Source organism: Jaculus jaculus, chromosome 5, assembly GCF_020740685.1.
Source record: "Jaculus jaculus isolate mJacJac1 chromosome 5, mJacJac1.mat.Y.cur, whole genome shotgun sequence".
Lineage (NCBI taxonomy): Eukaryota > Metazoa > Chordata > Mammalia > Rodentia > Dipodidae > Jaculus > Jaculus jaculus.
In genome coordinates, this window is record NC_059106.1 from 49635537 (window position 1) to 49661007 (window position 25471).

General features: G+C 51.5%; 2 protein-coding genes across 6 annotated transcripts in view; one reads left to right on the plus strand and one right to left on the minus strand.

The window, feature by feature from the left end:
• Spen (spen family transcriptional repressor) overlaps nt 1–16080 on the plus strand; it is an 87277-nt gene extending 71197 nt beyond the window's left edge. For both annotated transcript variants that reach the window (XM_045148916.1, XM_045148917.1), the window contains 6 exons: nt 707–807; nt 4178–12386; nt 12769–13278; nt 13412–13606; nt 14328–14486; nt 14897–16080. In XM_045148916.1, the coding sequence (XP_045004851.1) occupies nt 707–807; nt 4178–12386; nt 12769–13278; nt 13412–13606; nt 14328–14486; nt 14897–15028 (9306 nt within the window). In that variant the 3' untranslated portion in view covers nt 15029–16080. The remainder of the gene's footprint in view (nt 1–706; nt 808–4177; nt 12387–12768; nt 13279–13411; nt 13607–14327; nt 14487–14896) is intronic.
• Nucleotides 16081–17165: 1085 nt separating this feature from the next.
• Nucleotides 17166–25471, minus strand: part of Zbtb17 (zinc finger and BTB domain containing 17) — a 29638-nt gene continuing 21332 nt past the window's right edge. For 2 of the 4 annotated variants that reach the window (XM_045148919.1, XM_004657618.3), the window contains 14 exons: nt 22922–23128; nt 21887–22075; nt 21181–21321; nt 20824–20946; nt 19957–20186; nt 19734–19876; nt 19349–19649; nt 18994–19081; nt 18788–18904; nt 18588–18708; nt 18298–18428; nt 17807–18016; nt 17609–17698; nt 17166–17529 (listed from right to left, as the gene is read on the minus strand). In XM_045148919.1, coding sequence (XP_045004854.1) covers nt 17246–17529; nt 17609–17698; nt 17807–18016; nt 18298–18428; nt 18588–18708; nt 18788–18904; nt 18994–19081; nt 19349–19649; nt 19734–19876; nt 19957–20186; nt 20824–20946; nt 21181–21321; nt 21887–22075; nt 22922–23128 — 2375 coding nt within the window. In that variant the 3' untranslated portion in view covers nt 17166–17245. Of the gene's footprint in view, nt 17530–17608; nt 17699–17806; nt 18017–18297; nt 18429–18587; nt 18709–18787; nt 18905–18993; nt 19082–19348; nt 19650–19733; nt 19877–19956; nt 20187–20823; nt 20947–21180; nt 21322–21886; nt 22076–22921; nt 23201–25471 lie in introns of those variants that run through there. The other 2 variants (XM_045148920.1, XM_045148921.1) reach the window with 2 other exon arrangements.

Genomic DNA, 25471 nt, shown 5'->3' on the forward strand with positions numbered 1-25471 from the left:
TCCCTAATAGTCATCCGGCTGCTTCTCATTACTCTGAGTCTCTGGTGCTCAGATGCGCACTCTCAGTGCAGCAACCCCTTGCAGTTACATGGAATGTCTGTAATGTCCTATGCACATACTGGTCCATCAGCTTCTGTCAGAAGGATCTCATTTTTATCTTCATGCACAGGCTACCCAGTGGCTGCAAGAATAATCATCTTCCAGTATTACTTGTTTAAAAACGTGGTATTAATAGTTGTTAAGGGAATTATACACTTAATAACTGATGAAGATATTGTTGGTGAATAGGCATCATGGACTGTAGGAACTTTGAGACCCCTGTGAACAAAGTTGACATGCCTCCCACCTGCTGTTGTCAGTATTGCTCCAGCAGGTGCTTGATTCATGAGGTTTCATTTGAGGGCATAGAGTCTCACTATGTAGTTCAGGCTTCCCTCAAACTTGTGATCCTCCTGCCTCAACTTCCTGAGTGATGAGATTGCAGTTGCATGTATACACCTGGCCTTCTCAGTCCTGGACTGGGTTCTGGAACATTAAGTTCTTTTTTTTTTTTTTTTAGGTTAAACAAATATATTTTCTCTTACGAAAACTATTGCATTTGACAGAGATTACATCTAGAGGGCATGTGAAGAATTTTCAAATTTGATTATATACCGCATAATGAATATCTGATCAAACTTGGATTAAACTTCTCTTCTTTTGACAGGTGGATTTTGCAAATCGAGAAAGTCAACTAGCATTTTATCACTGCATGGAGAAATCTGGGCAAGATATCAGAGACTTTTATGAAATGTTAACAGAAAGAAGGTAGGTGTTTAGTTAAACTGCCTATCTTGCAGTGGTAGAAATACAACCCGGGATTGTGGTCATGCTAGGCTAACATTCTGCTTCTGAACTGTGTCCATGGCCATTAGCATAGCTTGGATTTTAATTCATGGAACGTAACCTTTAGATGAGATTCAGTTTTAATTTTGGCCTGGTGTGTTGACACACACCTTTAATCCCAGCATTAGGGAGGTAGAAATAGGAGGATTGCTGTGAGTTTGAGGCCAGCCTAAGACTACATAGTGAATTCGAGGTCAGCCTGGAGTAGAGTAAGACACTACTTTGGGAAAAAGAAAGAGAGAAAGAGAAAGAGAAAGAAAGAAAAGGAGGGAGGGAGGGGCAAGGGGAAGGGAAGGGAAAGGAAAAAGGAAAGAGAAAGGGAGGCCTGAAGGCCTTGGCATGCTCAGTTTTACCTTCCTGATTTTTTTTTTTTGAGGTAGGATCTCGCTCTAGCCCAGGCTGGCCTTGGACTAACAGTGATCTTCCTATTCCTACTTTGGCCTCTTAAGTGCTAGAATTAAAGTGTGCACCACCATACCCAGCTTCTCTCTTTGTTTTGAACAGACTCATGCCATCTAGGTTGGCTTTGAACTTGGTTAAGACTCTGCGTCATACTACCACCCCCCTCCAAATGTATATTTGAGAGCAGTATCCTAGGAGGATTGAATGTATTAGTGGACTTTTTAAAATTTTATTTGCAAGCACAGAGGGAGAAGGTAGAGGATATGAATTATGCACCAGGGCCTCCAGTCACTACAAAGAAACTCCACATGCATTTGCTACTTTGTGCATATGGGTTCACATGGATACTGGGGAATTGAGCATGGGTCCTTAGGCTTCATAGGCAAGTCCCTGAACTGCTGAGCCAACTTTCCAGTCCTGTTTTTATTACTATCATTTATTTATTTGAGAGTGAAAGAGGCAGATAGATAGAAAATGGGTGTGCCAAAGCCTCCAGCCACTGCAAATGAACTCCAGACACATGTGCCCCCTTGTGTGTCTGGCTTACCTGGGTCCTGGGGAATTTAGTCTCAAATCAAAGTCCTTAGGCTTCACAGGCAAGTGCTTAACTGCTAAGCCATCTTTCCGGCCTCCCCCACCCCTTATTTTTTTGAGATGGGGTCTCATTCTCTCTAGCTCAGGCTGACCTGAAATTTACTCTGTAGCACAGGGTGACCTCGAACTCATAGAAGCCCTCCTTCAGCCTCTGGAATACTTGGATTATAAGCATGCACTGTCAGTTCCCATCTTGAGTTTTGTGTATTAATATTTAAAATGCACTTATTTTAGTGATGATTTGGCTCTGGCCTTGTTCTTTAGTTAATTTCTATGGCAACCTATCCTTGTTCAAATGGCATTTATCTCCTAATGTAGGAAGCAGAATGGTAAAGGGCTTTACTGTGACCTGCTTTCAGATGTCAGTGTCTTGAATGCATTTCTTGCAATAGAACATGAAGTTTCATGCCTTTTTATAGAAAAAGAGGAGGAAAGTCTTCCCACTGAATAGTTGATGGCAAGAAAATGCTTCAGTCCAGTAGTTCAGTTCAGAAATATAAATAATATTTGTATTTTCAGAGATAGAGCTTTGCTATTTACAAAACATTATTTCATTTAATCCTTGAAATACTCCATTTGGTTGATAGGACTGTCACTCTTTCATATTTGCGTGTTTTGTTTTGTTTTGTTTCCAAGATAGGGTCTCACTCTGGCCCAGGCTGACCTGGAATTCACTATGTAGTCTTAGGGTGCCCTCGAACTCACGGTGATCCTCCTTCCTCTGCCTCTTGAGTACTTGGATTAAAGGCGTGTGCCACCATACCCAGCCTTCTTTCACAATTATGGAGGGAACTGATAGGTAACTTACTGTGATTGATTTAAAAAAAAAATTGATCAATTTGGTGCTGGGAAAGAACCAGAGCCTTGTGCTTCTGCGGCAAGGGCTCTACTACTGAACAAAATCCCCAGCCCAGGTCTGGTAACTTTTGAAGCAGGGTGTTACTAGCCCAGACTGGTCTTAAACTCATGTTGATCCTTGTACTTGAGCCTCCTGAGTGCTGGGATTATAGACATGAACCATCAGACCAGGCCTTATGTTAGGAAACTTTTCTAATGAGGTCATAGATTATTCAAAAAACCTAAGCATGGTAGCACACATCTTTAATCCCAGCAGCAGTAGGAGTATCACCATGAGTTCGAGGCCACCCTGAGACTACATAGTGAATTTCAGGTCAGCCTGGGCTAGAGTGAAACCTTACCTCACCCCCCCACAAAATAAAAATAAAAAAATAAAAAAAGCTGGGTGTGGTGACACACACCTTTAATCCCAGCACTCAAGAGGTAGAGATAGGATTATTATGAGTTCGAGGCCAAGGCCACCGTGAGACTACATAGTAAATTCCAGGTCAGCCTGAGCTCGAGTGAGACCCTACCTTGGGGAAAAAAAAAAATCAATCTAAGCATGGATGGGATTAGACTAAAAGTGCTTTGCCTAGCATGCAGAAATCCCAGGCTTTAACCCCCTCCACCACAAAACCCACATATGGTGACATATGACTGTCATCCTAGCATGCAGGAAGATCAGAAGTTAAAGGTTATCCTCAGCTGCATAGGGAGTTTGAGGCTAATGTAGACTACAATAAAAATCCTGTCTTAACAAATAAATAGTATTTCAGGGCTGCAGAGATGTCTTAGCATTTAAGGCACTTGCATGTGAAGACTAAAAACCCAGGTTCTATTCCCCAGTACCCATATTAAACCAGATGTACAAGGTGGCACATGCATCTGGAGTTTGTTTGCAGTGTCTAAAGGCCCTGATGTGTGCCCATTCTTTCCCTATCTGTCTCTTTCTCTAATAAATAAATTAATTAAAAAATAATTACCTATGTCAGCATAGACTCAATTGAAATAAATTGTTAAAAAATTTTTTTTTTAGCTGGGTGTGGTGGCGCGTGCCTTTAATCCCAGCACTCGGGAGGCAGAGGTAGGAGGATTGCTGAGAGTTCGAGGCCACCCTGAGACTACATGGTGAATTCCAGGTCAGCCTGAACTAGAGACCCTACCTCGAAAAACCAAACAAAAAAAATGATTACAATTCAAACATTTCAAGTGCCCAGAGCTACATATCATTAGTTTTGCTGTTGGAGTGTTACTACGAGCCAACAAGTGATTAGGTAATGTCAAAGGTCTCACTACATGTTCTAAGCTGGCCCTAGACTTGTGTAGCCAAGGCAGGGTTCAAATTTGCTGCCTTCTTGCCTCTGTCTCCTGAGTGCTGGGATCACAAAAATAGAAACTAATACATAAGGGACAAGGAGACAAAATAACTGATGCAGTCTTTTTCTATTTTTGACAGAGAAGAACGAAGGGGATCCTATGAATATAATCAAGATAGGACATATTATGAGAGTGTGCGGACTCCAGGAACATATCCTGAGGACTCCAGAAGGGACTATCCAGCTAGGGGGAGAGAGTTTTACTCAGAATGGGAAACATATCAAGGAGACTACTATGAGTCACGATATTACGATGATCCACGGGAATACAGAGATTATAGGAGTGATCCTTACGAACAAGATATCCGGGAGTACAGTTACAGGCAAAGGGAACGAGAGAGAGAACGGGAAAGATTTGAGACTGAGAGGGATAGAGACCACGAAAGGAGGCCCATTGAACGAAGTCAGAGTCCGGTGCATTTGCGCCGTCCCCAGAGTCCTGGGGCATCTCCCTCACAGTCAGAGAGGTTGCCAAGTGACTCTGAGAGGAGGCTGTATAGCCGGTCCTCAGAGAGAAGCGGGAGCTGCAGCTCGCTCTCACCTCCACGGTACGATAAACTGGACAAGGCTCGTTTGGAGCGCTACACAAAAAATGAAAAGACAGATAAAGAGCGAACTTTTGATCCCGAGAGAGTGGAGAGAGAGAGACGTTTAATACGGAAGGAAAAAGTGGAAAAGGACAAACCTGACAAGCAGAAGCGAAAAGGAAAAGTTCATTCCCCCAGTTCTCAGTCTTCAGAAACAGACCAAGAAAATGAGCGCGAACAGAGCCCTGAAAAATCGAAGAGTTCTAATAAACTGAGCAGAGAGAAAACTGACAAAGAAGGGATAGCAAAAAACCGCCTGGAACTCATGCCCTGTGTGGTTTTGACTCGTGTGAAAGAAAAAGAAGGAAAGCTCATAGACCACCCTCCGCTAGAGAAGCTGAAGGCCAGGATTGATAATGACACTGTTAAATCTTCTGCCCTGGATCAGAAATTCCTGGCTTCTCAGACAGAGCCTGCCAAATCAGATTCGTCTAAAGCAGAATCTGTCAGAGGGAAAGTGCCGAGGGAAAAGGCTCTCCCAAGCCACGTGGAAGTGGCTGATAAGGAAGGCAGACCTAAGCTCAGGAAGCACCCCAAGCCGGAGCAAACTGCCGAGGGGCCTAGTGCTGTGGAACTGGAGAAGCTGGAAGCAAGAAAAAGGCGCTTTGCAGATTCCAACTTGAAAGTAGAAAGGCAAAAACCAGAAGTCAAGAAAAGCAGTCCTGAGAAGGAAGATGCTCGGGTTCTTTTAAAAAAGCAGGCTGATGTATCATCTAGAGATGTCATTCTGCTAAGAGAAGGAGAAGCTGAAAGAAAACCCATGAGAAAAGAAATTCTTAAAAAAGAATCTAAAAAAATCAAGCTAGACAGACTTAGTACTGTCCCCAGCCCCAAAGACTGTCAGGAGCTTGCCAGTATCTCTGGGCCTGGCTCAAGGCACAGCTCCGACCTACAGGCACGACTGGGAGAACCAGTAAGTGAAAGTGCAGAAAATCAAGAAACTCAGTCAAAAAAACCCATCACCTGCAAACCCCAGCCCAAACAGATACCGCTGCTAGATGACCAAGGAGCAGAAAAAGAAGACACCAGGAAACATTGCTGTAGTCTTCGTGATGAAACACCTGAGCGGAAGTCAGGCCAGGAGAAGCCACATACTGCAAGCACTGAGGAAAAAATTGGCATTGACATTGACCACACACAGAGTTACCGAAAACAGATGGAACAGAGTCGTAGAAAACAGCAGATGGAGATGGAAATAGCTAAGTCTGAGAAGTTCGGCAGTCCTAAGAAGGATGTAGATGAATATGAAAGACGGAGCCTTGTTCACGAGGTAGGCAAACCTCCTCAAGATGTCACTGATGACTCACCTCCCAGCAAAAAGAAAAGGTTGGATCATGTTGATTTTGATGTCTGCACCAAAAGAGAGAGGAATTACCGAAGTTCACGACAAATCAGTGAAGATTCTGAAAGGACTGCCTGCTCTCCCAGTATCCGCCATGGTTCCTTCCATGATGATGATGATCCCATAGGCTCCCCTAGGCTAGTGTCAATAAAAGGCTCTCCTAAGATGGATGATAAAGGGCTTTCCTATTCTAATGCAACAGTGAGGGAAGAGTCCTTAAAGTTTAACCCTTATGATTCTAGCAGGAGAGAACAGATAGCAGATATGGCCAAAATAAAGTTATCTGTTTTGAATTCTGAAGATGAATTAAACCGTTGGGACTCTCAAATGAAACAAGACGTGACTAGATTTGATGTGAGTTTCCCAAACAGCATCATTAAGAGAGATAGTCTGCGGAAGAGATCTATACGAGATCTGGAACCTGGTGAGGTGCCATCTGATTCTGATGAAGACATGGAGCACAAATCCCACTCGCCCAGAGCCTCTGCGCTCTATGAAAGTCCTCGGCTGTCTTTTTTATTGAGAGACAGAGAAGACAAACTTCGTGAGCGAGACGAAAGGCTCTCTAGTTCTTTAGAAAGGAACAAATTTTATTCTTTTGCGTTGGATAAGACAATCACACCAGATACTAAGGCTTTGCTTGAAAGAGCTAAATCCCTCTCTTCATCCCGAGAAGAAAATTGGTCTTTTCTGGACTGGGACTCCCGATTTGCCAACTTTCGCAACAACAAAGATAAAGAAAAGGTTGACTCTGCTCCAAGACCGATCCCATCCTGGTACATGAAGAAAAAGAAAATCCGGACGGACTCTGAAGGAAAAATGGATGACAAAAAGGATGAGCACAAGGAAGAGGAGCAGGAGCGGCAGGAACTGTTCGCCTCTCGTTTTCTACACAGCTCCATCTTTGAACAGGACTCAAAGCGGCTGCAGCACCTGGAGAGGAAGGATGAGGAGTCAGACTTCCCTTCCGGGAGGTTGTATGGAAGACAGACATCTGATGGCGCGAACAGCACGAGTGACTCAGTGCAGGAGCCAGTGGTGCTTTTCCACAGCAGATTCATGGAGCTCACACGAATGCAACAGAAGGAAAAGGAGAAAGACCAAAAATCCAAAGAGCCCGAGAAACAGGACGATACAGAGAATCATCCCAAGACCCCAGAATCTGCCACGGAGACTAAGGAGGTAGAGCTGAGAACCCCCGTTTCAGCTGGGCCAACTAGCATCTCGGCTGCAGCTCCAGAGCCTGCATCAGTGGCCCCTGAGAAAACCAGCGAGAAAACAGCAGAGGTTCCTGTGGTGACTGAAGAGAAGACTGTAGAGTCAGTCCCTGTCACAGAAGAAGCAAAGCCCGTATCTGAGCTGGCTCCTGTCTCTGTGGAGCAACCAGAGCTGTCGGACTTGCCCTCGGCACCTGACACCAGGGAAGATGCCACTGCAGAGGCAGCTACTGTGGAAGAAAGTTCAGCCACTGACCCACTGCCTTACCTGGATGCTAAGCCTCCAACTCCTGGGGCCTCATTTTCCCAGGTAGAAAGCAGTGTGGATCTTGATCCTGATAGTCCCCGGCCACCTTTAAGACCAGCTCAGAAGTCTGAGGACACCGAAGAGCCAAAAGTGGAAAAACCAGATCCAGCTGCAAACACTGAACCTAATGCCAGTCAAAAAGCTGAAGTCTCCCCTGAAGTCCAGCCCCCAGCTTCTGAAGAAGTAGAGGCCGGCCCTCCTGTTGTCACTAAAGATAAGAAGACCACCAAAAGTAAGCGCTCCAAGACTCCAGGTCAGGCAGCTACAGCGAGTGTGGTGGAGAAGCCTGTTACAAGGAAGAGTGAGAGGATAGACCGGGAAAAGCTGAAGCGGTCCAGCTCTCCTCGGGGAGAGGCTCAGAAGTTGTTAGAACTGAAGATGGAGGCAGAGAAGATTACAAGGACTGCTTCTAGAAACACTGTGGGGGACTCTGAGCACCCCGAGCCAAGCCTGCCTCTTAGCAGAACGAGGCGCCGGAATGTCAGGAGCGTCTATGCCACCATGAGTGATCATGAAAGCCGCTCCCCTGCCAAAGAGCCTGCCGAACAGACCAGAGTGACCAGGAAGAGATTGGAGAGAGAGCTGCAGGAGGCCGTGGCCGCTCCCACCACCCCTCGGAGGGGAAGGCCTCCCAAAACCCGGCGGCGCGCTGAGGACGACGACGACAATGAGGCAAAGGAGCCAGCTGAAACGCCCAGGCCAGCTGAGGGATGGCGGTCTCCACGCTCTCAGAAGTCGGTAACCACTGGTGGTCCCCAAGGAAAACGAGGGAAAAATGAGCCGAAAGTTGCTGCTGCTGAAGTTGCTGTTGATGCGAGTCCCCAGGTGAATGTCAAAGAAAATACCACTAAATCCAAGGGTGATAAAGAAGAAGCAGGGAGTGAACCAAAGCGTGATAGAAAAGAAACCAGCACAGACAAACACACACCTGAGACTCCCCCAGCTGACATAGTGGAGAAGAAAACAGCCCCTGAAAAAAACTGCAAATCAAAGAGAGGACGTTCTCGTAACACTCGGTCAACAGTGGACAGAGCTGCACATCTGAAGAGCCTGGACACAGCTAGCAGTCCCAGTGTGACCATGGGGACTGCAGAACAGGCCACAGACAGAGAAGCTGAGGTTGTAGCTATCTCCCCTGAGAAAAATGAAAGTCTCCAGAAGGAAGGTGGGCCCTTATTCCAACCAAAACATGATCCAGTCAGTCCTGACAAGGAATCAGAGAAGGAAGATGGGTCTGCTTCTCAGCCATCACCAGAAGCTAATCGGCTAGCCAAGCAGATGGAGCTGGAGCAGGCTGTAGAGAACATTGCCAAGTTCACTGAGCCCTCTGCCAATGCAGCATACAAGGCAGCAGCCACAGGTGCCCCTGAAGGCCACACCACCCAGGACAAGGACAAGCCTGCACCACAGGCAAGCGAGACTGAACTAGCTGCAGCCATTGGTTCCATCATCAATGATATTTCTGGAGATCCAGAAAACTTCTCTGGCACTCCCACTTACCCTTCAGGATCTCAAACAGATCTGCAGCCCCCAGAGGAAGGACTGGAGCCTGAGACTCACGAGGCTGTGCCTGGAATCCTAAAGACAGAGTCAGCTACAGAGTCTTCTGGGCCACCTGCTAGTATCTCTAACCCTTCAACAGGCCCAGCAGATACCAAGGAAGCCAGAGCAAACAGCAGTGAAACCTCACAATCAGTCCAGGAAGTCAAAGGGCCTAAAGTGGAAGTCCCTCATCCCCGTAAAGAGAAAGGGCGCCAGAAGACCACACGTTCACGCCGGAAACGGAATGCAAACAAGAAGGCGGCGGCAGTGGCGGCGGCGGCAGCTGCTGCAGCTGCTGCTGCTGCTGCTGCTGCTGCTGCTGATACTGCTGCTACTGCTGCTACTGAGACGCATGCCTCTGAGGCTGATCAGGTTCAAATCAAGAGTCCTGCTACAAATGAGGAGGCAACAGCACCACCTCCAGAACCTGTCCAGGAAGAAAAGCAGAGTGAAAGGCCCCACTGCACTCCTCCTCAGGCATGTACTTCTGACCCAAGCAAGACTCCTCCTGCAGAGAGTTTGTCCCAAGAAAGCAGTGTGGAAGAAAACACTCCACCTAAAGCAGCTGCTGTCCCAGACCTTCCCCCACTTTCCCAGCCAGCACCAGTGGAGGACGAACCTCAAGCCAGGTTCAAGGTGCACTCGATCATTGAAAGTGATCCAGTGACACCACCCAGTGACTCAAACATACCCCCATCCACTATTCCTTTGGTGACTGTAGCCACGCTTCCATCCCCTGTCACCTCTGCTGCAATCCCACAACAGAACCCCACTACTAAAGTAACAGAGTGGATCACAAGGCAGGAGGAGCCATGTGCTCAGTCTACTCCATCTCCAGCTCTTCCCCCTGACACAAAGGCCTCTGACATGGATACGAGCTCCAGTACGCTGAGGAAGATCCTCATGGACCCAAAGTATGTGTCTGCTACAGGGATTTCTTCCACAAGTGTCACCACAGCTATCGCAGAGCCTGTGAGTGCTGCGCCTTGCCTACATGAGGCACCTCCCCCTCCAGTTGAACCTAAACACCTTCCTTTAGAAGAAAAAATATCAGCTGCAGTCACAAATGCCTCTGACACACAGACCTCAGAGGTTCCAGCAGCTACTGACAAAGAAAAGGTGGCCCCAGTCATTGCCCCAAAGATTACATCTGTTATTAGCCGAATGCCTGTCAGCATTGATTTGGAGAATTCACAAAAGATAACTTTGGCAAAACCAGCTCCTCAGACCCTGACGGGCTTAGTGAGTGCCCTGACTGGCCTGGTGAATGTCTCTCTGGTCCCAGTGAATGCCCTGAAGGGCCCTGTGAAGGGCTCGGTGGCCACGCTGAAAGGTTTAGTGAGTACTCCTGCTGGGCCCATGAATGTTCTGAAGGGGCCCGTGAATGTACTCACTGGGCCTGTGAATGTCCTTACCACTCCAGTGAACGCCACGGTGGGCACAGTAAACACTGCCCCAGGAACAGTGAATGCTACCCCGGGTGCAGTGAATGCCACTGCAGGTGCAGTGACAGTCACAGCAGGTACAGTGGCAACTGCATCTGGTGGTGTGACCGCCACAACAGGCACAGCAACCATGACAGGAGCAGTGATTGTGCCATCAGCCAAGTGTAAACAGAGATCAAGCAGTAATGAAAACAGTCGATTCCACCCTGGGTCCATGTCAGTGATCGATGACCGTCCCACAGACACAGGCTCTGGTGCGGGCCTGCGCGTGAATACTTCTGAAGGGGTCGTGCTCCTGAGTTACTCAGGCCAGAAGACAGAAGGTCCACAGCGGATAAGTGCCAAGATCAGCCAGATCCCTCCAGCCAGTGCAATGGACATTGAATTTCAGCAGTCGGTATCTAAGTCCCAGGTCAAACCTGATTCTGTCACACCATCACAGCCTGCACCCAAAGGCCCTCAAGCCCCTTCAGCCTTTGCAAACGTGGCCACCCATTCCACCCTGGTACTGACTGCTCAGACGTACAATGCCTCTCCTGTGATTTCATCTGTGAAGGCAGACCGCCCATCCTTGGAGAAGCCTGAGCCCATTCACCTCTCTGTGTCTACACCTGTCACTCAAGGTGGTACAGTGAAGGTTCTCACCCAGGGCATCAATACACCTCCAGTGCTGGTCCATAACCAGCTGGTCCTCACCCCAAGCATAGTCACCACTAACAAAAAACTTGCTGACCCTGTCACTCTCAAAATAGAGACCAAGGTCCTTCAGCCAGCTAACTTGGGATCCACCCTCACTCCCCACCACCCTCCTGCTCTGCCCAGTAAATTGCCTACAGAAGTGAACCACGTCCCTTCAGTTCCCAACACCCCAGCAGACCGAACAATCTCTCACTTAACTGCCACAAAGTCAGACACACATTCTCCTCGACCCAGTGGGCCAACTCCATCTCCATTCCCAAGGGCGTGCCATCCCAGCAGCACCACGTCCACAGCGCTTTCCACCAATGCCACTGTCATGCTGGCTGCAGGCATTCCAGTGCCCCAGTTCATCTCCAGCATACACCCAGAACAGTCTGTCATCATGCCACCTCACAGCATCACCCAAACCGTATCCCTTGGCCACTTGTCTCAGGGTGAGGTGAGAATGAACACGCCCACATTGCCTAGCATTACCTACAGTATACGACCAGAGACTCTTCACTCTCCTCGGGCCCCCTTGCAACCCCAGCAGATAGAAGTGAGGGCCCCGCAACGCGTTAGTACACCTCAGCCTGCCACAGCCAGTGTGCCTGCTCTGGCGTCTCAGCACCCTCCTGAGGAAGAAGTGCACTACCACCTCCCTGTTGCTCGAGCCGCAGCCCCTGTGCAGTCAGAGGTGCTGGTCATGCAGTCTGAGTACCGGCTGCACCCCTACACTGTGCCCCGGGACGTGAGGATCATGGTGCACCCACATGTGACAGCAGTTAGTGAACAGCCCAGAGCCACAGAGGGGGTCGTGAAGGTGCCGCCACCCAGCAAAGCCCCTCAACAGCCAGTGAAAGAAGCTGCCAAGACACCAGATGCCAAAGCAGCCCCTGCCCCTGCCCCTGCCCCTGCCCCTGCCCCTGCCCCACATGGGGAGGCCCGGATCCTCACAGTCACCCCCAGCAATCAACTTCAAGGCCTGCCTCTAAGCCCACCTGTGGTGGTGACCCATGGAGTGCAGATTGTGCACTCCAGTGGGGAGCTGTTCCAGGAGTACAGGTATGGTGACATCCGCACCTACCATGCTCCAGCCCAGCTCACACATACACAGTTTCCTGTCACTTCCTCCATCGGCTTGCCCTCCAGGACCAAGACTTCTGCTCAGGTAAGGAAGCCAGGTTCCTCACACTCTGTCTATTTGCCTTTGCTTAGGGGCCTTTGTTGTGGAGATGGGTTAGGAAGCCGGCCAAGCCCTCCCTGAAGATACTAACCTCCTTGAGAGTATAAAGAGGGGCTTCTAAACTTGGGGTGGCAAGTGAGGGTCAGATTCTAGCACAGAGAGCTCTGGGTATGGGGAGCAGGTTTGCCTGCAGGATGGGGAGGTAGGTGTCGGGTGACTACTTACTGTTGACTGAAGTTCCCTCAGTGGGCTTGACTTCTATAGACATTGCACATACGACTCCTTGGGGCCCATTACATTCTTGGTTGGAGGCAGGGCCTTGTGCGCAGTGGACTGACTATTTCTTTGCCTTCCTTTCCAACTCTAGGGCCCCCCTCCCGAAGGTGAGCCCTTGCAGCCCACTCAGCTTGCGCAGTCCACACAACCTGCCCAGCCAGTGCAGTCCATTCAGCCTGGCACACCCACACCACCCTGCCAGTCTTCTCAACTCAGTCAACCTGGGCAGTCAACAAGTGGCAAGATGTCTCAGGTCTCTCAAGAGGCAAAGGGAACCCAGACAGGAGGAGAGCAGCCTCGCCTTCCAGCTGTTCCTACAAACAGGCTGCCCGAGCCCCACACTCAGATTCAGAGGGTGCAAGTGGAAACAGGCCAACCGGCTCTCCCTTCGCCTGTGTCAGTCTCCATGAAGCCTGATCTCCCAGTACCTCCTCCCACTCAGGCAGCCCCAAAGCAGCCACTGTTTGTCCCGACGACCTCAGGCCCAAGCACCCCACCAGGACTGGCTCTTCCACTCCCAGAAAACCAGCCAACCCCCAAACCAGATTCTTCTCCACATCTGACTTCTCAGAGACCCGTGGATATGGTGCAGCTTTTGAAGGTAAGACGGGCAGGGGCTGCCCTTGCTGGGCCACCAAATTGCTGTGCTCATTTGATTGTAGACGAGCTAGCTGCTGCCAGGGCCACGTTGGACATGCTGTGAGCTCACTTCTACTTTCTTCTCTTGGGAGCAGAAGTACCCCATTGTGTGGCAGGGCCTGTTGGCCCTCAAGAATGACACGGCTGCTGTGCAGCTCCACTTTGTCTCTGGCAACAATGTTTTGGCCCATCGGTCCCTACCCCTCTCTGAAGGAGGCCCACCACTGAGGATTGCCCAGAGGATGCGGCTGGAGGTCTCGCAACTGGAAGGGGTTGCCCGCAGAATGACGGTAAGAATTGTGGGCCCCAGGTGAACTTTTGCTCAATTCATAGGGAAGGAAGGGCATGAGTGGCCCCCACCAGCATGTTTCCTGGCATGGCATACAGTCATGGTATTGAAGTAGATGATGACAGACATTGTCTACTTAGCAAGCAGAATACCTCTAGACAAAAAAACAAGGGTTTTGAACTGGGCATGGTAGTGCATGCCTTTAATCCTAGCACTCAGGAGGCAGAGGTAGGTGGATCACTGTGAGTTTGAGGCCACACTGAGACTGTATAGTGAATTCCAGGTCAGCTTGGGCTTAGAGAGCAAGACCCTACCTCAAAAAAAAAAAAAAAAAGGTTGGGGCCCTAGAGAGATGGCTTCATGGTGAAGGCTCTTGCCTACAAAGCTTAAGAACCCATGTTCAACTCTCCAGATCTCACATAAGCCAGAAGCACAAAGGTAAGGCAAGCACAAGGTCACACATGCCCATCAGGTGACGCAAGTATCCGGAGTTTGATTTTAGTAGCTGAGACCCTGGCGTGCCAATTCTCTCTCAAGTTAAAAAAAGGGGGGGGGGGTTCTTCTTTCCACAACTATTACAGACTTACAGAACCATCTCTCAGGTGTGTATGTGTGTGTGTGCGTGTGCTGGAGTCGGGGCAGTGGTTGTAGACCTAGCACCCTGGGTTTGACATATGATGCTGTTTGGCCAGGAGGTCCTTGACCATTGTCCTCTGTTTCAGGTGGAGACAGATTACTGTCTGCTCCTGGCCCTGCCCTGTGGTCGTGACCAAGAAGATGTAGTGAACCAGACTGAGTCCCTCAAGGCTGCCTTCATCACTTACCTGCAGGCCAAGCAGGCAGCAGGGATCATCAATGTACCCAACCCTGGCTCCAATCAGGTTGGTTTGCTGCTCCACCCCCACCCCCACATTTGTCACAGCCTGAGTCAGGTCAGGGCAGGAGGGCTGATTAATCTGGTGGTGTGGGTGCATACAGTACCAACTAGAGTAGCCCAGGAATTCCCAGGGGAAATGGGCAAAAGGGCATTTGAATAGAGAAACAGCAATGTGGGAGCAGCTACCATGGTGGGACCTGAAGAGACCCTAGGGAGCAGCTGAGGATTGTCTTGACCTCAATGATGTAGAGGTTCTTGAGTAATGGTAATAGTGTCCTGATACCAGCTAGTTTTTGCATGTAGCCTGGCCTGATCCTGCCCTCTGCATGGGCCCACTTCAGGGTCTGCCAGACGTAAGTATAGTGGGGAGGGTGAAGACCTTGGATCCCACTTTCTTTCTCACTCCTCCTCCAGCCCGCCTATGTGCTGCAGATCTTCCCACCCTGTGAGTTCTCTGAGAATCACCTGTCGCGCCTGGCCCCTGACCTCCTTGCCAGCATCTCCAACATCTCTCCCCACCTCATGATTGTCATTGCCTCTGTATGAGGCTCTGAATGATCACCACCTTGGGGTATTTTCCTGAGGCTCTGCGGCAAAATGTGAACACCGGACAGAGCAGTGGACAACCCAGCCAGGCAAGAGGGGAAGCTACTGAGAGCAGACTCCTGGACGCCAGCCAGCTTCCCATGCCCTCATGCCTGCCCAGCTCCATGGGACAGACCTCTTCTGGGTGGTGGTGCTTGCTGCCTTGTATGTTTACATGAAATTTTCGCCCAGGACAGACCACCGACCCATGGACTCACCAACACCTTAGGGGCTGGGTTTCTCTCTCCTCTTTTTGGAGAAAAGGAACAGGGCAGTGGAATTCTTTTTTTTTTTTTTTTTGTTTTTATTAAGAAACAGAACTGCCTTTGCACTAAATTAGTGACTTGGACTTTTGCACAGTGAGGACAGGCTGTGACACTGGACATTTTGGTGTACGTGGACATTTATCGTGGACTCTAATGCAGGACTTGGGACTTCTGCTGAAACCTTGGGGTCAAGGAACATTTCATTGGGTTTTTTTAATTTTTTTTTTTGTCCCACCTCTTCCCTTCCTCTGCTCATTGGACATGTCATCCTTTCTTAATTATCCTGCTACCACCACCTTTGACTCACCAGATGTACAGTTTACAATCGAGTAAGAGTGAACAGAGAAGGATTTCCCTGGTGGGATATGCAGAACTTGGGATGTGTGTATATATAAATATATATAATATATAAATATATATAATACTGGCGTAAATCAAATTTCCCTGACATACATTTTTTTTAATCTGTGCCAAAAATGTGTTTTCAAAGAAAATCTTATTTTCATACTCAGACTTTGTACCGTCACTCATTTGTATAAGTGCGCTTCGTTACAGCACGGGTCCTGCTCACAACACGAAAGTGTCACACAGCACCTGTACAGAAAGACTGGCCAATCCTTCCTGTGACCTGGACCTCTCCCTGACTTCCTAACACTTATTAATTTATGAAACTGTTTTTCTCAGCGCAGTTTTGTTTTGTGTGTCCATTGGATTACAAATTTTATTAAAAAATACAAAACACCTCAAGTGTGTGGTTGTTGTTCAGCAAGGTCCTTGGATTCCAAGAAGGAACTGTGCTTGCAAGGCGTTGTGCCCTCACAGCTGTGCTCTTTCTGCCCCACCCCAAGTATGTGAACTTGCTTTTGTGTGATCTAACAGTTTCCCAAAAGACTTTCATTTTGTACAAGAGAATTTTATCATATATGCTGAACTTTTAACATTGTTCATTGTGGCATAGATATCCACGAAGCATGGGAGGCATTGCAGATTGGTATACACAATGTAGTCCTTCCCTTCCCCACCCTGCAAAAACTCGGCTCACACACAGGCCCTCCCTGCTGCCATTACTGGTTCCTGTAGTGGCAGGGACAGTGGCTGACCTAGGTGTTCCAGGGGCAGTTAATTGTTCGTACAAGCTGCTTGGAGACAGGAGAAAGCTGTGATGCCAGGATCTGGGGAAGCAGGGACAAAAGGACCACAAAGTCTGAGGCTGGTGCTATTCAGTGGGGCTCCTTCCTCTGCTCAACCAGTGTACTTGTGCAGTAGCGTCATCTCTGAAGGGTAACAGCCCTGCTTGCTATGATTCTAATGAAAGGTCCCACTGCCCCGCCTGCTGGCTCTGCGCCAGCCTTGTGAGAAAGACAGTTCAGTGAGAGCACTGGCTTGGTCTCCTCGGTGCTCAAACAGGGTTACTGGTGAGCAAGTCCCAGGCCCCATCGGGTCCCCAGGCCCTATCTCTTCATCTTTCTGCCTGCTTGCTGCTCTAACTGAAAGAACTTGAGCCAAGCATAACAGAAGTGGCCAGAAAGAATAAAGCCTGGGTGTCAGTGAGCAAATGGCTCCTCCCACTGGCTCCTTCCTCTGCCAAGCAGAAGGGAACAAGATCGTCGTGCTGCTCCCTGGGTTAGAGTCCAGGCTTGTTGAAGGGAAGGGAAGTGGAGCTGCCTCACGCCAACTTTGGACACAGCTTGCGTAGACAAGTCCCTGAACTCCACTCTATAGGTGGGACGCCAGAACTTTCCCAGGAAGCTTGGTCCCTGGAACCCTTCTGTGGCATCAGCCACACACCAGTGGCAGCTCCCCATCCACCCCACAGGGACTTAGAGACAGCATTAGAAAATAATCAAGTTTATTCTCTAGGGTTCTAGGGTGCCATCCATCCTTAAATAAAACAGTCAGAAGGGCTGCCTGCTCACTCTGCAGGTGGTGAACATTCAGCAGCTGCAGGTGGGGTCTCTGCCAGTGCAGGCTGGCCGTCAGCTCCATCCCGAGGGCGAAAGACCAGCTCACCAGTCTGTAGCACCTGCCCAGTTGGCCATGTGGTGCCTGGCCCATACTGTTGGTAGAAGTCCGCATCTGTCTGGAACATGACCAGTGCCTGGGCTGTGTGGATCCGAACGTGCTGGGCCAGGCTGTTGGCATCCAAGAACTTGTCTCCACAGGAGTCACACGCGTAGAGGATGTGGGTGTTGGGGTCTGTGGAGGTGGGGGCTGCAGTCAGGATGGGAAGGGCCCTGGGTCCACTGGCGTTCATACCCCAGGATGCCCTTCTCACCTTCTTCCTGCACCTGCTTCACAGCCTTGCTGATCTCGGCTTTGAGTACTTCCGTCTCATCTGCTGTCACTGCGGCCCCCACTGGTACCACTGTGGGCAGAGTCAGCAGGGCCTGAGGCAAAAGCCTCATGGACCTACCCCATTGATGCCACCAAGGTAAGGCACCTGTGGCTACCCTCTGCTGCCCACAGCCCACACCTGTAAGCTGAGTGACGGCTGTTGCTGCCAGTGCCTCTGTGGCCAGTGTGACCATGTCATCCACAGTGACCACGCTGACCTCACCACCTTCTTCTGGCTCCAGGATCTTGATGCCTGCTTTGCCCTGGTGCACAGTCTTCACATGGGAACGCAGGTTGTCCACCCGGTTGAAGCCCCGACCACACTTGTCACACAGGTACGGCTTCTCTCCTAGTGGGGAGGCAAAGTTTGCTTCTGCCTTGGAGAAAGAGCAGTTGGGGTGGCAGTACCCCAATAGCCCCACCTTCTCTGGCAGGAGTTGCCTCCAAGAGCACCTGCTGCCCCCCCTGGGTGCTTTTGGGGAAGGGGAATTCTGCATGTGACTCAAACTACCTTCAGAGTTAACCTGCAAGTGAGTATGGCACCTAAAGGCAGCTTTTCATACTCCTACCTTCCCTCTGACGCAGGTGTGGGCCAGGAAGGGCATACGCAGTTGGGGGGCCCATGCTCACCAGTGTGGATGATGATGTGCTTGGACAGGTCCCCCACATTCACAAAGGCCTTGCTGCACACGCTGCACTTGTGGGGTCGGATGTTGTCATGGTGGCGGATGTGATTGGCCAACTGGCTGGACTGGACGAACCTACAGGACCACATAGGTAAGGCTCACACTGACCTACAGGAACCCGGGTGTGGGAAGGGACTAGGGTTCCCCACCTCATATTCTAGGGGAAGGACCCTGGGACACACACAGCCTGAGGCTCTGGGTCCCACGGCGCCCTGGGGTGAGGCGGGACAGCACCTCTTGCCGCAGCGCTCGCAGACATAGGGCTTCTCTCCTGTGTGCTGGCGCACGTGGGCGATGAGGGAGCTGGCCTGGGTGAAAGCTTTGCCACACATCACACACTGGCAGGGCTTCTCCCCTGGGAAGAGGCAAAAGCCACTGGCACCCATCCTGCTCCCCTACTTCTTCCCCAGCTCCCACAGGGCCTGCTCACCCACCCGTGTGGATCCGAACATGCCGCTGCAGCGCGCCAGGGTCCGCGAACTGCCGCTGGCAGTGAATGCATACGTAGGGCTTCTCCCCGCTGTGGATACGCAGGTGCCGTTTGAGGTTCCCTGGGGTGAGAGAGGGCAGGCCTGGCATGGCTGCATTGTGAGGGGCCCGAGGAGCAGACGTGAGGACAGCCAGGGCACCCGGGGCCTACCTGAGGTGGTGAACTGCTTCCCACACTCTCGGCACTTGAGGGGCCCGTCGGCGATGTGGATCTTCAGGTGGGCCTTCAGGTTCCCCACCTGTGCCCAGGCAGGGGCTCAGAAGGGCCCCCTTTGGACTTGACCTCTCCCCAGCCCCTCCCTCCCGGAACAATGGACTCTCAGCTCCATCCCTCCTCGAGGACCAGGTCCTGGTAGGGAACAGGCCAGCCACTTCCTCCGGAACCTTTGCCCTCTTGGGTGCCTGAGCACAGTGGCTGGGAGCACCATCCCCACAGGAGAGACCCTGCTCCCAGGTGCAGTGGCTACTCTACACTAACTCCGGGGAGCTCCAGGAGGGGTGCACACCTGGTTGAACTTCTTGTCACAGTGCGGGCACTTGTGTTCCTTGTCAGTGTCATGAGTCTCCAGGTGGCGCATCTTGGATGTGGGGTCAGAGAAGGAGCGGCCACAGTAGTCACACTGGTAGGGCTTCTCACCACTGTGCACCAGCTGGTGGCGCTTGAGGTTGCCCGAAGTGGTGAAGAGCTTGCCACAGTCCCCACAGCGGTACCGCGCCTCGCCTGAGTGCCGCTTCTTGTGCAGGTTCAGCAAGCTGATGAGCCGGTAGCTCTTGCCACACTCCTCGCAGCCATAAGGCTTCAATGGGCTGTGAGAGTCAGAAGGTGACAACAGGGCAAGGTGCTTGCTGGCTTCCAGAGAGGCCCCCAGCCCAGGGAGGGTGAGCGGCTACCTGTGGGTCTTCTCATGGGCCTTGCATGCAGCGGGGTCTGAGAATGCTTTGCTGCACTCCCGACACGAGAAGGGTTTCTCGCCCGTGTGGATGCGGATGTGTCGTTTGAAGTTTCCTGTGTGTGTGAATTCCTTCCCACAGTCCTGCAGGCACAACAGGAAGGGGCGTGAGGGGATGCAGAGGCCAGGAAGGCACAGGGCTGACACTGCCCTCGGCCCCGCACCTCACACTTGTGGATGATGGAGCCATAGGCCTTGGACTCGGTGCGATCCCCGTAGGTGCCTGAGCGCAGGCTCCGGACCTCTGTGCAGAGCTCCTGCCCAGAGTCTGTGCCCGCAGACTCACTCTCCTCAGGGGGCTCCCCGTTCTCCAGGTGCAGCCCCTCTTCCTTGACTGCAGCAGGCCCTGCCTCCTCCTCCTCTTCTCCTTTGCTGGCTGGTTCCACTTCTATTTCTGCAGAGAAGACAGGCACTGAGGCACTTGGCTATGCTCAGAGCATCCTCTGGGTGTGGACCAACTCTGTCCCCCTGCACACACGGCCCTCTCTCAGGAAACAGTCCCTTTATGCCAGGAGATACTGGGGATGGTGGCCTGGATATGTGTTACTGGGGTGAAGGGCCTCAGACATGTGTGTACTGTGAGCACCAGCTGGGGTGTCTGTGAGCAGCATGGCATACAGCCTGGGTGGTGCCCAGAGCTGGGCAGAGGCAGAAGCAGATGTTTCAGGGCTGCATCAGGATGCTTCCAGCATGGAAACATGCCCAGGATGTGCAGCCAGAGCTGAACTCAAGAAGAGAAACAAGGGCTGGAGAGATGGCTTAGTAGTTAAGGGACTTGCCAGTAAAGTCTAAGAACCCAGGTTCAATTGCCCAGAACCACATAAGCCAGATGCACAAGGTGGTGTATGTGTCTGGAGTTCATTTGCAGTGGCTAGAGGCCCTGGTGTATTCATTCTCTCTCCCTCTCTCATGAACAAATATTTATTAAAAACAAAAGAGAAACCAGCCCAAGTGTGTGAGGGTCCAGAGGGGGAGAGCTACAGGGAAAAGAGAGCCAAGGGCAATGGAGGGCAGGCTGGGTGAACATGCACCTTGCTCTGAGCTCTCAGATAGGGCAGCCTCAGCTTCTGCAGCAGCCATGCCACTTGGGTCTGGCTTAAGTTCTGCAGGTGGAGGTTCCCGGGGGGCATCAGCCTTCTCTGTCTGTTCTGCACCTGGGAAGAGATGGGAAGTTGGGACAAAAGTTACTTTCCATGGCACAGACACTGTGGAACAGATCCAGGGTCTGTTCAAATGACAGGAAATTAGAGAAGTGCGGGAACCCATGCCACCCACCTCCCTGCCACAGGCCTGCACTACCTTGGGACCCAGGCTGCTGGCAGGTTATGTGCAGGCTGCTATTCACCACCTCCCTGCAGGCAGCCGGCTGAATCCAGACCACCACTTACCACTGGCTGCACTCTCAGCTTGGCCACCCCGCTCCTCTTTAAGCTCCCTGCCTGGGCCTGTGAGTGAACAGCTTCTCACTGGTTCCAGCCTGCTCAGTGTGGCGGCGGCAGCCTTTTCCTCTTTGGCTCTCTTGTCCCCTCCTGGAGATATAACAGGACAGACCTGCCATTTCCCATCAAGTGCCCACCACAGTGGGGGTGGGGAGACCTGAAACTTTCTAGCTCTCTGGGTCCTCCTTGGGGAGACAGGATCTAAGTAGTGGTCCTTTGGTTCATTCATTGAACACATTATTCCCAGGACACTGCACTACACACCTGTTGGAGCTGGCACTGGGAACACATGGTGAGAGTCTGTGCCTCTGTGGGCTGCAGGCTGGCAAAAGACCTCACATGTGCCGTCAGGACACTGGTTACATGTTAGTGCTTAGAAGTAAAAGAATATGATCCTTTGAAAACATACAGCCAAGAACTTGGCCCCCATCAGGTGGGATTCTGAGCACATCATGAGAGGAAGGAAGTTTTGAGAAGACAGCTATGGGGAAGTTTAGAAGCAAGCCCAGGCATGGCTCCTGCCCCAGGTTGCACGGGGACCCTTCTCACCAGCACCCCACAGTGGAGCTGGCAAATGAGGAATGTGAGACACAGGGAGGTGACCCAAAAGGTCAGAGGCAGGGCACCTTTGGGAAGAGGCTATCACTAATCTTACCTTCCAGGGCTGAGGCCTCGACACTGTCCCCACTACTGGTGGCTGACTCAGTGAGTGACTTGAGTGCGTGGCAGGCTGTGATGATGTCCTGCATCTGCAGGAAGCTGGCCACGGCTAACACGTCATCCACATTCTCAGGACTCAGGCTCAGCTTGGCAGTGTACATGAACTCGAGCACCTGCCCCAGGCCTGCCAGACACAGGACAGTCATCATAGAAACGCTTCAGGGCCCGGCCGTGGCAGCCTTCCGGTTCCTCCACCCATGGTGGCATGGAGGAGCTCTAGAAAGCTGAATGGCATGCCTTCACCACCTGTCTGCTGCACTGGAGAGTGAACAGCAGACAAGCCTCTAGAAAGGATACAAGAGGGGACAGAGGGCACCAACCAAGGACCCAGTGGGAACGCCTACCCTGCACACCCTTGACTAGCCACTGCACTTCACCACCAGAGGACACTCCAGTCCACTGTACCAGTATCGTCTTCCTTGAAACTTTGTCACCTGACCTCCAAGCCAGGTGTCAGTTTCCATATCTATAAAATGGGAGAACTCCTTGCCCTGACCGTTTTATAGCAAGTCACATCATTTTGGGCCAGGAGTCCAATTCAAGGACCAGTCCATTCTTCAATTCCCAGGTATACCCCCAGCCTGGGGCCTAGCCACCCTCTCATTACTCCCCACATTCCTGGTTAGCCTAAGCTGTTAGCTCCAGAACTGGCTCAGCCACAGAACGGTCTGCAGGGCCTAGGGCTAGCCCACTCTGTCCCTGATGAGAAGGTTTGGGTTCAGTGCAGTCTGAACTTACCAGGTGCCCTTCCTGCCAGTTTTCCCCTTAGAACTCCACAACTCCACTCCTAGTCAAATTCAGTCTCAACAGGTGGCAGGAGTTTGGCACCCATGGGTTTAGGGCTCAAGTTTCATGTGGGAGGCCTGGTGTGTCCCACAGCCTGCAGGAAATGCCCTAGGACCTTGAATGCTAGGGGGTGTCAGCCTCAGCTTTTGGCCTCAACAAGCTTGACCTGACCCCGACGGGGTACCTGCCGCGTTACTGATGTCCAGGTGCACCACGTCCTTCTGGTCCACAAACAGCATCTTGAAGTACTCGCTGCAGGCCGCCAGCACTGCCTTGTGGGCCTTGAAGTCAACACCGTCTACCACAAAGGTGCAGTCACACAGAAGCCCTAGTTGCCGCTGCTGGTTCAGCTGCTCCAAGACATGCTGGCTGTGCTGGGGGAAGTCCATGGCTGCAGAAAGCCAGAAGCCTGTGTTAGCACTGAGAAGGGACACCAGCCCAGCTCACGGTCAACTCCATGCTCCTGGGTGAGACACAAGGAGACAGGGAGAGGAGGCATTTCTAACGACAAGAACACAGATAACTCCAGACACTCACTACAAGCTGAGATGGAACAATGGTTCCTAGATTGCTGAGCTCACTGAACAGGGAAAGTTCCCCAAACAAAAAGTCATCAAGGGACCAAAAAACAGCAGCCCTTGTATCTTGTCCCCCTCGCCCCAGACATCAATCCTAGGTAAAGACATTAAGGACTCAAAACAGCAAATGAACACAAAACACATACTGCTGTCAATCATTTTAACAACGCAAAGACATGGTTAGTTTAACACATTTTACAAATGGGACATTCCACAAATTCTCAGAGTAAAGGGCACAGCTAGCTTTAAGACCTTTCTCTTTTGTTTATTCTGTCACGGAAGGTGAAATGACTGCTGGGAAGATAAGGTGGCTCTTTCATTGCCAGATATTTCAGAACTCAGTCCCTCTCCTCCTGCTTCCAGGGGCTCTAGGTAAACACTCACTCTGACTGACAGGCTCAGGGAGACCCAAAAAGCTCCAGAAACCTTTCATCTAGTGACTCTCAGGAGATCCCAAGGGCTGTTGGGCCTGCCCACTTCTCTGTCACAAGCTTCACTTAATACCTGCAAATTCCACACCCGTCTCAATAAATACGCCCAGAGAAGACCCGGGCCTGGTGCACAGTGACAAGCTGTATGGACCATGACTAGTGTCTCCACAGCCCCTTCCTGCCTGCATGCTGCAGAGTCCATCTTTAGATAGCCAACGAGTAGCCATGGTGTGACCCCCACACTGCCTGCCCCAAACCTCCACAGTGACAGCGGCTCTTGGCCAGCTGCTCCACACTGGTTTTAGACCTCATTGCTGCTCCTGGGCAGAGGAGTGACACTTTGGGGCGCCCTGCCCCACTTGCAGCAGCTCTGGCTGCTCCTGTTACATCAGCCTCCAGGGATGAGTCACTGGCCTGCAGCCTGGTGCACAGTGACCATGTAAGGCTGCGGGCTGAGGTGAGCCGAGAGGAAGCCACGCCCCTCACACCAGCACAGGTCAGCTCTGCGGGCACGATGCTCACCACTCAGCAGTGGCTGGAAATTTTTCAGATGTGGGGGTAGATGCCTGCTCTCAACATTCTGAAAGCTGAGGCTGCTGTTCCAGGCCAGCCTGAGGTTGCGTACCGGGTCCGTGTCTCAAAAACAACAGAAAAGTGGAAGCATAGCCGCGGTGACGGGCCACAAGACTTGTCAGGCCAGCCTGGACCACCCCTGCTGGAGACCTGGGACTCCTCCCTTTGGTCCTGAGCAGGGGCCCTGCTCTTTCTGGTCTCAGCAGTTCCACCGCTCTACACGGATAGCTGGAGTGCAGCCTGCCAGCACGAAAGGGACGGCTGACTGCAGAGCCAGCAGCCTCAGTGACACAGGCCAGCCCCAGCAAAGGTCGCTGCAGACACAGGATGTTTTATAACAGTACCTTTCTCTAAGCCAACGATCCCTAGAACAAGCAAGCACAGGGTACTATTACCGTGCCAGGATGTAAGGGGGAACCTCAGCGTCGCTGTTCCCAATACAGGCTATGGAGAGGAACCAGTCAGTGTCCACTCCTAGGGGTAAGTGCCCAAGGGCCCCAGGAGCCGAAGGAGTACACAGCAGGCAAGGTGTCAAGGGAAGCACAGCCAGAGGGGCTGGCAAGCCTGGGCCACGCTGCCTTGAGCTGTCTTTTCTCGGTGCAAAGGCACGCAGGCAGACAGGAATCCCCGTCACCTGCACAGTGAGTTTCAGAGCCTCAGATGAGGCCTGTACCCAGCACCGATTGGAAGGCTGGGCTGGGAGTAAACAAGTTTCCCAGGCTCGAAAACAACAGAACAACAGAACCCCCAGGGACAGAAGTGTCCCCAGGCCCCACTCGAGCTTGTTGAGATCAGGACCCTCTAGCAGGAAATGCCACCCTGGAGCTCCCAGGAAAAGGGCCTGGAAGGCAAGGCCAGAATGCCCTCCTGAGGCTCAGCACATTGTGGGAGAGGCGAGGTGCCCTGCTTTCAGAGACCTCAAGGTTTGAAAGATATTAACAGCCCCCCGCCCTGGTGGATGGTGGCCTGGTCCTCCAGGCATGTCCTCACAGGAGGCAACGTTTTGTAGCTGGCACTCCAGCGCTCTAGTGAGGAAGACCCTGCTGGAGGTGGGCTCCTCCCCAGATGTGGCTGGGAGGAGAAAAGCCAGGAGCCTCTCATCTCCATGGGGGCTTGCCAGGGTACCCCGACAAGAGCATCTGTGCGCATAAA